Source organism: Formica exsecta, unplaced genomic scaffold (genome assembly GCF_003651465.1).
Source record: "Formica exsecta isolate Colony F162 unplaced genomic scaffold, ASM365146v1 scaffold72, whole genome shotgun sequence".
NCBI lineage: Eukaryota > Metazoa > Arthropoda > Insecta > Hymenoptera > Formicidae > Formica > Formica exsecta.
Window position 1 is genome coordinate 6552332 of NW_021853485.1, and position 12028 is coordinate 6564359.

The 12028-nt window shown below is 40.1% G+C and overlaps 2 protein-coding genes across 2 annotated transcripts in view; one reads left to right on the forward strand and one right to left on the reverse strand.

The window, feature by feature from the left end:
• LOC115243652 (hormonally up-regulated neu tumor-associated kinase homolog B-like) overlaps positions 1-10792 on the reverse strand; it is a 39422-nt gene extending 28630 nt beyond the window's left edge. Inside the window, exons 1-3 of the mRNA XM_029820794.1 lie at positions 10733-10792; positions 7367-7495; positions 1620-1786 (exon numbers count right to left, since the gene is read on the reverse strand). Of these exons, the coding sequence (XP_029676654.1) occupies positions 1620-1786; positions 7367-7495; positions 10733-10792 (356 nt within the window). The remainder of the gene's footprint in view (positions 1-1619; positions 1787-7366; positions 7496-10732) is intronic.
• Positions 10793-11553: 761 nt separating this feature from the next.
• Positions 11554-12028, forward strand: part of LOC115243653 — a 199849-nt gene continuing 199374 nt past the window's right edge. Inside the window, exon 1 of the mRNA XM_029820796.1 lies at positions 11554-11955. Coding sequence (XP_029676656.1) covers positions 11857-11955 — 99 coding nt within the window. The 5' untranslated portion in view covers positions 11554-11856. The remainder of the gene's footprint in view (positions 11956-12028) is intronic.

Genomic DNA, 12028 nt, shown 5'->3' on the forward strand with positions numbered 1-12028 from the left:
CATTTTCAACGAAAACAAACTGTCGCGAGATGTACGCCATATTGCCGACTACTTTATATTCGCTGATCCTTCGCGAGCAATGAGAGCAAACTATTAGCCCTTGTCGTAGCGCGTCACGTGCGTGCATCATTACGCTTTCTTCATCGCGAGGGAAGCGTCGCGACGCCTTCTTCATAAATGTGTTGAAAATCAACCGGTCCCCCTATCTGGATGATGCATACGACGTCGCGACGCCTGCCGAAATATTGCGACACGCGTCTTTCCACGCCGGTGATGCTAATGCACGCGCGATATACAATGTGTCTGGAATCATTGGATATTTTAAATGTATACAAATTTGCGTCTATGATATGTATCCGTGAAATCATTTTTCAGCTATAAAAAATCTCGATGCTGAAATAATGGTCATTTTTATGAATTTAATATCTATTAATGATTAGAGAGAATTGCCGTAATGTGTAATTGGGACACCCTATATATCAATGCGCGTCGGGAATGTAAAAAATGATCCGTGCGATTTCGATTTAGCAATCTTGTTTTACATGCGCGTTTTGCAATATATGCTGATATGAAATGTGATATGAAAATAATATGATAGGTGATGAGAAATAGGGGCGATAAATGATAACTCTCGTTTTCCCTTCTATTTCAATTTTATAGATTATACCGCTAACTTTTTATATCAAAGCAAGATATAGGGAGGCTTGAACAACATTTCGCTCGAGCACGTTCAAGATAATTTCCAGTTACAAGATATAAATAGATATCGTTTAAGCTGCGATAAATTTGAACGGTTAACAAAATTAGCTCACGCGCAATCCGCATGAAGAACTTGCCGGTTAATTAATTCAGGAAGCCGCTTTTAATCGTCGATGCGGCCGACGATGGGAAACATCCTCGGTCGAGGAAGCGCAAGTGAGTATCCTCGCGAGTGTAATTCCGCTCGTAATAAACAGGAACGCGCGTGGTTATCGACACCGCGCGATCGCACGAGACGGTGTGTCTCGGATTCTCCAGGGTCGCGATCTCACACAAGCGCTCCCTCGTGCGTAATATGTCGGACGATTTCTTTATTAAAGCGATACGGCCGGCCAACGCCGTACATCACCGCGGCGAACTGGAAAAAAAAGACACGACACATCGTGCGGTTGAATATTATTAGACCGTGGAGGATAAACGCGTGGAGGGTAAACGATCGCGCGCCCGGCAGATCCTCGTGAGATTGTTGCATCTTAAGGCCGATTTATACCATCCGCTATTTTAACACGGCCGTCACGTAATATAACACACATATACATATACATAGTGGTGTTTTTCTTTTATGAAATATCTTCGCTTCCTGTCGCTTGATCTCGGATCAAAAATTAGAGTAGTGTTTTCCTTTTAGCATAAATTTATATTATAATAATATTATATTCTCTTGAAATTCCCGAATCAAAATTTTTATATGGCTTTGAATTAAGTTTTCGATTTACAAGAAAAAATTCGAGTTTTTTCGCAAGTTGTTCCTATATTTTATTATTAGATATAGAGTACTGTAAGAAATCTGTTGGAATGGACCAGTCGCGAACACAGCTCGAAAATTCGCGCACAGCGTGGCTAAAACGCGAGTGACTCACCGGTGAACGACTCCTTTCGAGTGCATGTGCTTGAGAGCGGCGACCAGCTGTCTGGCATAGAGCCTCGCCGTGTTCTCGTCCAGTTTACCGGCCGGCTGCTCCTTAATGTGCGTGCACAGGTCGCCGCCGGTCGCGAGTTCCGTCACGAGATAGTACACGGATCCGCACTGTAAGCAGGCGTTAAATTAAATCGTTATCGATCCGCATCGATAGCGTGAAGTATCGTAAAGATCCAGGAGATACAACAACACAGGATATCCCGCAATTTCTTGGATTTTTTAGATTCATAGCTTCTTGGATGCTTTGTTTCACGTTATATTTTATAGAAATCTAAATTCACATGAAAATTATACCGAGCATACCAAACTCATAAAACAGCAATTTGTAAATTCGTAGAATACATGAATTATATTTGCATATAATTATACGGTGAGATTCTCCATACAATCGTTTTTTTTTTTTTTTTTTTTTTTTTTTTTTATATTAATAACACTTGGATGATCTCTTTCGATATCTTGCGAGTGTTGTAGATTGAAATTTCTTATACTTCAGCAACAAATTACAAAAAGAAACAGAGCTTGCAAAGTATGATTCACGATGACACGTTTCAAATTTATTAAATGCCGCTAACATATCGCGTTTCTCATCTTTTTGGTTCGTGCGGTTTACCGCTGAAGTACGGTCATACATTTTAGTCGCCGCGCTCGTGAAAATGGAGCAACAAGCAACGAGCTGATGAGAGTCGAGACCGGTCGCGCGAAATTGATCGCGCGTATTTAAAATGCAGCGAAGCGGAGGCGCATCGTAATTATCGAGAAAGCGTTTCCCAAATTTTGCGCGCGCTCGCGAGACACGAGCGTGGACCTCGTCGATTAAGCGATTACTTTAATGCAACGATATGCATGCAGCAACGTCGACGGGGCCGCACGTGACCGACGAATTACGGTCGGAGCGGATTCGGAGCCGCACCCGGTCAAATGGCGAGTCGGTGTTCTCCGGGCGTCGATGATTATTTCATTCCTCGAGGTTGGACACATCGGCGTGGCCCGACTGTTTTAATCATAAATCGCATGAATCGCGCGAGCCGAATGAATATCGCATGCGCGTACCAGGAATCGAATGTTAATCGCAAAGTCAGATGAAACGAGATCTCTAATCCTCCTCGCTGGGTATCACATTAGTTGCTCCGAGGATTTATAATAAGTTTTAGTAATTTAACTCTATCTTGCGTGTGTGTTACATATATTTTTTTAGTTAAAAAAAGTAATAAAATATAACAAAAAATTGTATTACACTTTTAAAAATTTTTATTGAAATATATTTATAATAAGAAATATATTAGCGTATATACACATTTTACATAGAATCTGATAATTTTTTATACAAATAAAATATTGTTGAGATATAAAATTGTGTCACGAGCTCTTTACTTACTAGAAAATTATTTTGATTGCCAGGGGGAGAGTAGTTGGGAAACAAGTCGCTGAAAAATATCGTTTCACTTGATTTAAGCTTTACGCGACAAGCTTTATTCGGCACGGCCGGGGGAGAACTTAACCAATAGAAACCAAAGGAGAACTTCTCTGAAAGTACAGAGACCACTTGTCAAGTCAATTCGCGAAAGATGCTGCTCTATCTCGCTTGGCAAAAATCGCCGTTTCGTTTTGGCGGGGATATTCGTTGATACGACCGGCGCTTGCCAACCGAATCAAGTCGAAGTCGAAATCACCGGGTGGGACGTGAGATTCACGATTTCGATATATCACCGAGTATGGGTAAAATAGGAACGTAAATTCAACATATGTAAACGACGGCGATAGGAAAAGAGTGCCAAACGTGGAATTCATTTCTTTCTCCGAGCAAAACAAGAAACGTATGTCGCTCGCTCAGCTCGTGCCAAAAAGGTGTGCATCGGTTATATGAGATCTTGAGCGAAATTTAAAGCAGACTTTCCTTTAGCTTAAATTTAACATACACACATTCTTAGATTGTGGTATCGCGGGATCTCTAAATCGTTTCCATTGATCTGTTTAAAACATTTCGTCTTTCGCTAAAAACTATTTACAGACTAAGCACAAACTGTCGTGGCAAATTCTCCAGGCGTTAGTTTTTTAATATATCATTTTTTTCTTACGCGTTTGCGTTCAAACTGCCTATTTCTTTTATGACGAAATAAAAGCGTTCTTGTACGAAACATTTCTGGCAAATCTCTGCAATATTATTATTTAAGATGACGTCATATTGCTCCAACGAGGCAACTCGAAATCCTTGTAATAGCACACTGCAGATGTGGTTGTCGACGCGTTCATTTTTATAGCGATTTCATCCCCTAAATGAAAGAAACGACTAGCGTCGTTGGATGCCAGTAACAGGCGAGTCCTATGCGATTCATCGGCTCGTAACATTGGTACCGACATAAAATCGCGCGAACGGTGCGTTTACAGCCGCTGTAGGCCGACAATAATGACCTTAATTGGCGCTTAAAGCGGCTTTCCTCCAATATCCCGAGCATGAGTAACGCGCTGACGGCCGAGCATGCATCTTCGTAAAAATCGACAGGCACGTGCGCCTTTTCCTATTATATACAGAGCGATTCAGAAAAAGATATATCCCATCTTGTAATTTATTATTTATTACATATCTGCAAATAAATAATTTAATTGAAGCTATTTTCTCTCTTTTGATACAACTGCAACAATGATTTAATAAATAATTAAGCCTTGAGTTTAGCTGGGTAGAACAATGAGTTTAGAATAATTTTTATATGTAGATACTTGTGATTTTAATTTTTAAATAGAAAATTGAATATATTAATGGTGTCACGATATACAACACACGATTAATATTAATATTATTTGAAATAAATAAGTAAGAGCGCTGCTTTTTATATCAATTCGTCTCGTAAAAATGAACGATAATTTTGAATTTCTGTATACGATGGGCAATAAAATAAACAATCTAGCCACTAGAAACATCGGAAACATCGATAACCCGTAAACGTCACGGCTTTGCCTAAAATGTTGGGTATCGGAAAATGCGCTTGCAATAACGCAGCTTTACGACATAAAAAATGATCACCGACCCATTGTCCTCGCTGAGAATGAAATTTTGTTGTTCTGGTACGTTATGTCCTGCCATGAATTTACAGTAAACTGAAATTTTTATCACACTGCGCGTTTCGTATATCATATATATTGGAAAGTATACTTTACGTATTTTTTGTTTCACCATATTTATGTAATTTCCTCTCTTTGTTTAATGATCTTTTCACTGATATACATATAATAAAACAACTGATTGTAACAGAATTAAGTATTCGCATATATGTAAATTGAATTCACGAATTTTTATATTAAATCAAAAGGGCAGCATGAGAACTCTACATTCAACCGGAATAAATTATTCATAAATATGGAAATGCGGAAACTTGCGGTAAGCGCGTTTGCGCGTTGACTGTCATGCTATCAAAATCCGAAGTCTATCAATAATTAATACAAGAGAGAGTAGCCATTTTGTATGTGTGCATACTCTATTAGCCGTATGCAGCATCGTCGGTAACACGTTTTCGTCATCGATTGCTATTGTCACGCAGCCACGTCACTTGCAGACGACCCTAAGAAAAGCCAGTTGTTTGGAAAATAGATATACTTTACGATCTGTGCATGCAGGCGCAGATGCTTCGAAGAATCTAGCAAAATCGGCAGTCGAAATACATGCCGGGCACCCTATAAACGCGCCTTTACCATCGTAAAGATTACGACGTGGAAATGAGATATAAGGCGACGTCATATATAGCCAATTTGGCGACGGCGAGGAAGACGAGGCGAAGTCTCGTCTCGATATTAGCATATTTGCCGTCAGGTGCGAGCTTTCTCATCGCCAATAGCTCTTTCCCCTCGATGGAAAGCTTAAATAAAACAAGACGCACTCTTCTATCCACGCGTTTTATAAACGTATGGAGAAAGTAATATCATCTGCAAGACTATAAAATCATTTTTATCGAGAGAAAAAAATCGAACGATGCCATCTCGAAACTCGTTCGTCCGTTTATGAAAGCTCGCGGAAATGAATCCTTTTTCCGCGAATATCACATCCTATTGCATGTTTACTCGTGTTTGAAATACTGGAAAATATTGCCTGTTGATTATTACGAAACGTAAAAATTTCCTGTTCTTTCAAAAAGCGGTTCTACATAGATATGAAAAAAATGCATGCTCTATGTAATCGCGATAAATTGAGAATTAGATTAATGCAAATGTCGTAGATTTGATGAGGATTTTGTTTGATGATTTCGTAGATTGATAAGAATCGGGGGAAGACAGATTTTACAAGCAAATTGCAAAAAATTCATAAATTTTCTAGTCGCGTTGCTCTTGAAGGGAAGATGCACCGGCTATCATATGCAAGAAACGATTCCGGCAGCAGTATTCTGGCTTGAAAAATTTTACACACGTCTCCCCGGAGTCGAACATGGGTCGGTCGCCCCCGAGCTGCCCGTTCATCTCGTGCTGAAATATTTCGCAGAGCTCCGAAATTCTCGAATCCCGCGCAGCCGGGTTATCTCGCCGGTCGCGTGCGTTTTCCCGTCATATTTTTCTACGTACTTTATCTTTCCCGGCGCGTACACTACACCCTCGTCCCCGTAACTCGATCGTGACGAGCGAGCGCGCGGACTAACAAAATTTTCAGAGTAAACGAGGTGCGCGATGCTGCGTCGCCGGTGGAGCCTCTGATATCGACGTCCCACACATGAATTCAATTACGTCGTACAAGCATACGAGAATCCTCTCTCCCTGGCTTTTTTCCTCTCGCTCGGATACACCTTTATCATGTACGTACGTTTGCATGCGTGCACGTGTGTATATGTGCGTGTGTGTATGCGAATCTGCGTGTTGGATTTTCAACGTTCGCGCGTGTAACAGCCGGGTCACGTACGATAGTGCCGCACATTAATGATGCCGGTCTAGATTTTTTTTTTTTTTTTACATTGGCGCGGAAAGAATTGCAGCATAAAGAAATTATTTTCCGAGTTTACACTCGCGAATTGAAATCGATATAATGTCGGTGAAATCAATTTCCGATGTTTGTCACGAATATGAAAAAAAACATACTCTTCATTGTTACGAATAAACACTATTGATGCGCCTGCGGTATCGAAATTTGAATTCATCAAAAAATCATATATCCAGTTTCAGTATTTATTTGTATCAGTAATAAAGCTGAAAGACTCAAAAATCGAGATCATGAGAATTTATTTCGAACCTCAATTTTCGTTCGAACCCCAAGTTTATCGCGAAGTAAGACAGTTAAAGGGGTGAAAAGCTCTTCTACTTTTGATACGCATCCGGGCAGGTTCATAAATTTAGCTAAATGGCGTGTTTAATTAAATTCAGAAAGATGGATCATCTCTCGGATGACGTTAACGGACTCCGATACTGACGAAATTTCAGGATACTCGCGATTTGTCACGGAGCTCTGACGAACGTCATATACCGGGTGAGAGTGAGACATGATCGAAGAAGCGTAGAATCTACGAGAGGGATAGTTCCCTTTCGACGGGGAATGAATAGATCGTTATACGAAAGTACAATGGACGTCGCGACTGAATCTTGTTGATCGACCGTGGTGAATCATTCTTGTTATTAAGGACACGATTAAACTTTCGACGCGGTCAATTAGAGTAAAGAGATTTGATCAATCGTCGAAATTCTCTGAATTGTTTGCACCCTAAAGCGTTTCTCACTCACCCGGATAGTTTCGTATAGTCTCACGATGCTTGGATGCTGTAGCATTGACAGCACCTTCGCCTCCCTCGTCAGGTTCTTCATCACGTAATCCTTCTTGCCTTGCTCGACATCTATTATCTTAATCGCTACCTGAAACAAAAAGCGAAGGCACTCGCGTAATTAATCGAATGCGTAGTTAATCTGAGCTATTATATGAGAAAATGTATCAAGGATACTTTTAATCTCTTAAATTTTATGTGATTTTATTATTACTAAGAATTTTCAATGAAAAACAGTTTTTTGGAGATCAAGTTTATTAATTAGTTTATTATTGATGGTATTTTTATATGTATCTTTCTCTCCAAATGTGTCTATTTGCACGATATTAAAAATCTCTCTAGTAAATTAAGATGTTTTGCTGGCAGGTGAGTAAATAACCGGCATATGGGGCGTTGAGAGAAAAATTTCACGTCAATATGGCGCATCTCCGTCTGAATAAACGCTTTATTCGCGCGCGCACGCAGTGCTCTCCTCGAGAGATATTTCTTCCCGAGCGAAAAAAACACGAGCGTGAGTTTATCTCCGGGGCTTTTAGGGATCAATCGCCTCGCGTTCTCTCCTCGAATTGCAAGCACGTCAAACACCTTCCATATGCCTCCTCGAGGAGCAACGGGTCGCTTTTGCACGGTGCGTAGGGCGAAGGTGGCGAACAAGAACGAGAGCGAAAGGGGGAGAGTTACGGGAAGAAGGAGAGAGATGCCTTGGGATTCGAATATGTTAAGACAGCCGCGCGCTCCTTTACGGGTCCCCTGTCCCTTTGATGTGCCGTAAAAGGCCGGAGGCGGTAATTCGCGCGAACCTAAGCGATTGAAATGGTGGACTCCGTCATGCCTTTCGGCACCATGCACGAGAGAGAAAACTGTAACGTTGAATTATACCAACGGTATGAAAGGTTCCGTGCGTACGCGTGCCGAATGCAAATTAACTCGCGAAAACTTGTACGCGTCACCGCGCGAAAATCTTATGTCAGTCGTTCATTGTTCAAAGTTTGCAAATATGGGTAGCGGAAACATCAGGAAAAAGAAAGGGGAGGAATGGTATCAGTTTTTCAAAGATAAAAATTATAATTAAAGAATAAGAGAGATTTATGATGAAATTTCATTCTCGAAATATTAACTAGGAGAATGGAAATGTTAAAATATACAGTGTCGCCGGTGCACACTTAACCTCTATCGGTATTTTCGCTCTTTATTCAATAGGTTGACTTGTATCTCAAGAAGGAACTGCTGGGAAGAATCTTCCGCGGCGGTTTGTTTCGGGGGAGTCCAAATTTTGTGTCCTCAAGTTTCCAGTTTGCCCGGCAGCAGCGGGTCGCATATCATTAGCGGCATCGATGGCGCCGGCGTCCTTTGATCTTCCCGCTCTTTCTGTCGCGAGCAAGAAAGAGATGCAAACAAACGAGAGAGAGAGGAGGAAAAAACCGAAGAGAGAAATAGAGGAAGAGGTGCGCCCCTGTTCCAAGATCGTTGGCGCAGCATCGAAGAGAGAAAGAGAGAGAGAGATGAAGAGAACACAACGCCCAGAGTAAGAAAGAGAAAGTGAGAGAGAGAGAGAAAGAGAGAGAAGGCAGGGGAAGTGAGCTCGAGGTATGCTTGACAGCCTCCCCAAATGATTTGTAGCGCTCTTCGCCAGATACAAGATACTAATTCTTTGGGCGCTGTCAGTCGACCAGCTACTGCTCGCCACTGTCGACTCGTTCTCCCTCTCTATCTGTCTTTCTCTTCTTTCTCTAAATTTCTCTCTCGTTTTATCTTTGTTTGCATTATATTACAACTTAGTCAATTGGCGCGATGTTCTTCGTCTCATCGCTCTATATTACGATAGACGCTTTTTAATTCCTTTTTAAACGTTGCTGGATCGATCTTGATGAATCATAAAATAATACACGATAATGCGCCAAAAAGTTTTCATAAATATGAATTTTGTATATAACAGGATCTCTTTTTCTATTTAATTCTTTTTCTTGGTTTATTTCTGTTTTCATTCTGCTACAACTTAATCAACTGATATTCCGCTATTCGTTTTTTTTTGTTGTTGTGAAATATTGAATCAATCTTGAAAATCATAATAATTCATCGAAATATGTATGATATTTTTATAGTTTCTAGGTACAGTTGTTTGAATCTCTTCCTGTATTTCTACGATTCTTTCTTTTTCATTCTCTCTCTTCTTTTCTTAGCTTATTCCTGTTTGTATTATATTACGACTTGTTAGTCAACTCTGATGCATCGCTTTTCATCTTATCGTTTTATGTTACCACCCACCGTTGTTTTCTGTAAATTTTCTAAACTATCGTATGACGGATCGATTCGCTAAATTGAAAGTAAACTAATTTCGATAGTTTGTATGCCGTTAACGATCTTAGAGAGAGAGAGAGAGAAAGAAAGAAAATCGATTATATGCTATGAATAAAAATTATGGAGTTTTATATAATTATACGAATATTTTACTGACGATAATTATATAAATTAGCTTTAATATTTAACATTATATAATGTGTATTGAACATCGATCGTTATTGTTTTTCTAGTATTTTTATTCCATTTATGAATTTTTATATCATCGCCGTATCTTTGATGCAATTTTTTTTTATGCGAGCAGTCTAGATTTGTTACCGAATTGCGAGAATGCCACGAGAGTAATCTCTGAGCATATTCATGGTGGTTTCCATATCGGTTAATGTAACGCAGAAAATTTTCTTTGAAGCCGTGATAAAATGGGGTCGAGCGGGGCGGCGGGATCGCGAAGAGACGCAAATAAAGTAGTTCTATTTGCATGAGCGAGAGAACCGGGGAAAAGCGGAGTCGCGGAGCTATAATAATGTTTGCGAATGCTACATTAAGGTATCCATTTTAGAGATCGCTTACTAACGAATGTTTTTGCGTGGGTCGAGATATACGAGCAAACCGCGGCGCCGCGTAGCTATACCCAGCGCCCGACCTGTCAAGGTCTCCTGCGGAGGATACAGACATATACATACATCGCGCGGCATGAATACGCATTCGTATACACGCGCATTTATGCCTCTCCGGTTCTGTATCCCGATCCACGATACGAAACCAGGATGCAAAGAGATTGTCGCTACAAACCACACATTATACGGCTAAGCAGCGAAGCACGTGATGCTGAACTCTGTTCGAGACTGTAATTGGCTTGACACTCCCTTCTTAATTTTAAATAAATTTAGAGACTTTTGAAAGTGATGTATGTGTATGTGTATATTTGCGAGAGGAAGTAAAAAAGTAAAAAAATGTTTTGGGAGAGAGACTATAGTTATATATAAATAATCTCAGTAAGGAAACTGTATATACAACTATGTTTATTTACATCCACTCGACTTGTATCAATCACGTCGTGTCGCATGGTGAACGGTGAACTTGTCAACATTCTTGTTTTTCTCCGTTTAGTAATAGAATATAACGCCGCATAGTTCGTTGCCGCCCGCGGATGGAAACGGACGCGTTCTGACACATTATGCGTGTGTCCTTTATTCGGATCTTATTTTTTAATTTTCTTCTCTTCTAAAGAGGATTTTTTTTTACTACTCATCATTTATTACTCTTTACCAGTTGTTGGCCGGAATAATCTGACCACACCCTAGATCAGAAGTGGCTATTAAAAAGAAAGAAAGTATAACGCCGCGTATACGAAACAGATCGACTCCGAGTCGAGCGATATCGTGATGCGTTTAAGCAATAAGTACGGTCGTAATTAATTCATATTTCAATATTCATTAACTGTGTAATATAGATACGGCGTTTAGCAATCTATAATTTATTGAAGCGCTATATATATTTCGCGAGATTTATTCGATTCTAATACGCGAACATATTTGGCATAGCGACTATACTCTCAGACGATTTTTTTATATAAATAATTGTCACTTATAATATGAAATATTAATTCCTTTAAAACATGGAAGCATAATTTGTTTTTGTTGTAGCGCAAAAGTGTGCAAAGAGAAGAATAAGTAATATTGCCGAAGTAGGTATAATATCGCTGTGAAATTGGTCGCGTGATTTTCGAAATTTTTCCGCTTTTCAAAGCTTCTTTGAATACTCGTCTTTTTAAAGCACACATATATCACATCGTCGGCTTTTTGCCGGTGAAACCCTCCCAATGGGTACACCTTGACGTTGGTGGGAGGGCTCAGTACCTGGAAGGTTTATCCTGAAGGGGAAGCTAAGTACCCAAGCGGTTTTTTAACAGTTTCTTAAGGCTTTTAAGACCCGTTCCGTCGATATTCTCTTTTTTTTATCGATTATTGAATATTGCTTCGTGATCGCGGAATTCGGGAGTGCCGTGAAAAATGTCGTCCGTTTATTCTCATTGTGTCGCGGATAGTTCGTCGCGTCTTAAAATCGGGAGTGCCGTACAAAGTGTTACGTGCGTACGTTTTTATCGTGCCGCAGATTCGCGCGCGATCGTCATTATCGTTTTTTCGTAAGTAGATGCAGTGCATGAACGTAACGAACTATTTATCCGACAACCTGAGAGGAAAAGGAAGAAGCCTGGGGAAGCATTGGACGATAGCGGAGAGCAGCCATGGGGTAAGCAAAAGAAATTTAATTTATTATTTTTTATTTATGATATTAATCAATTCCTTATCTCTGCCTTCCCTAC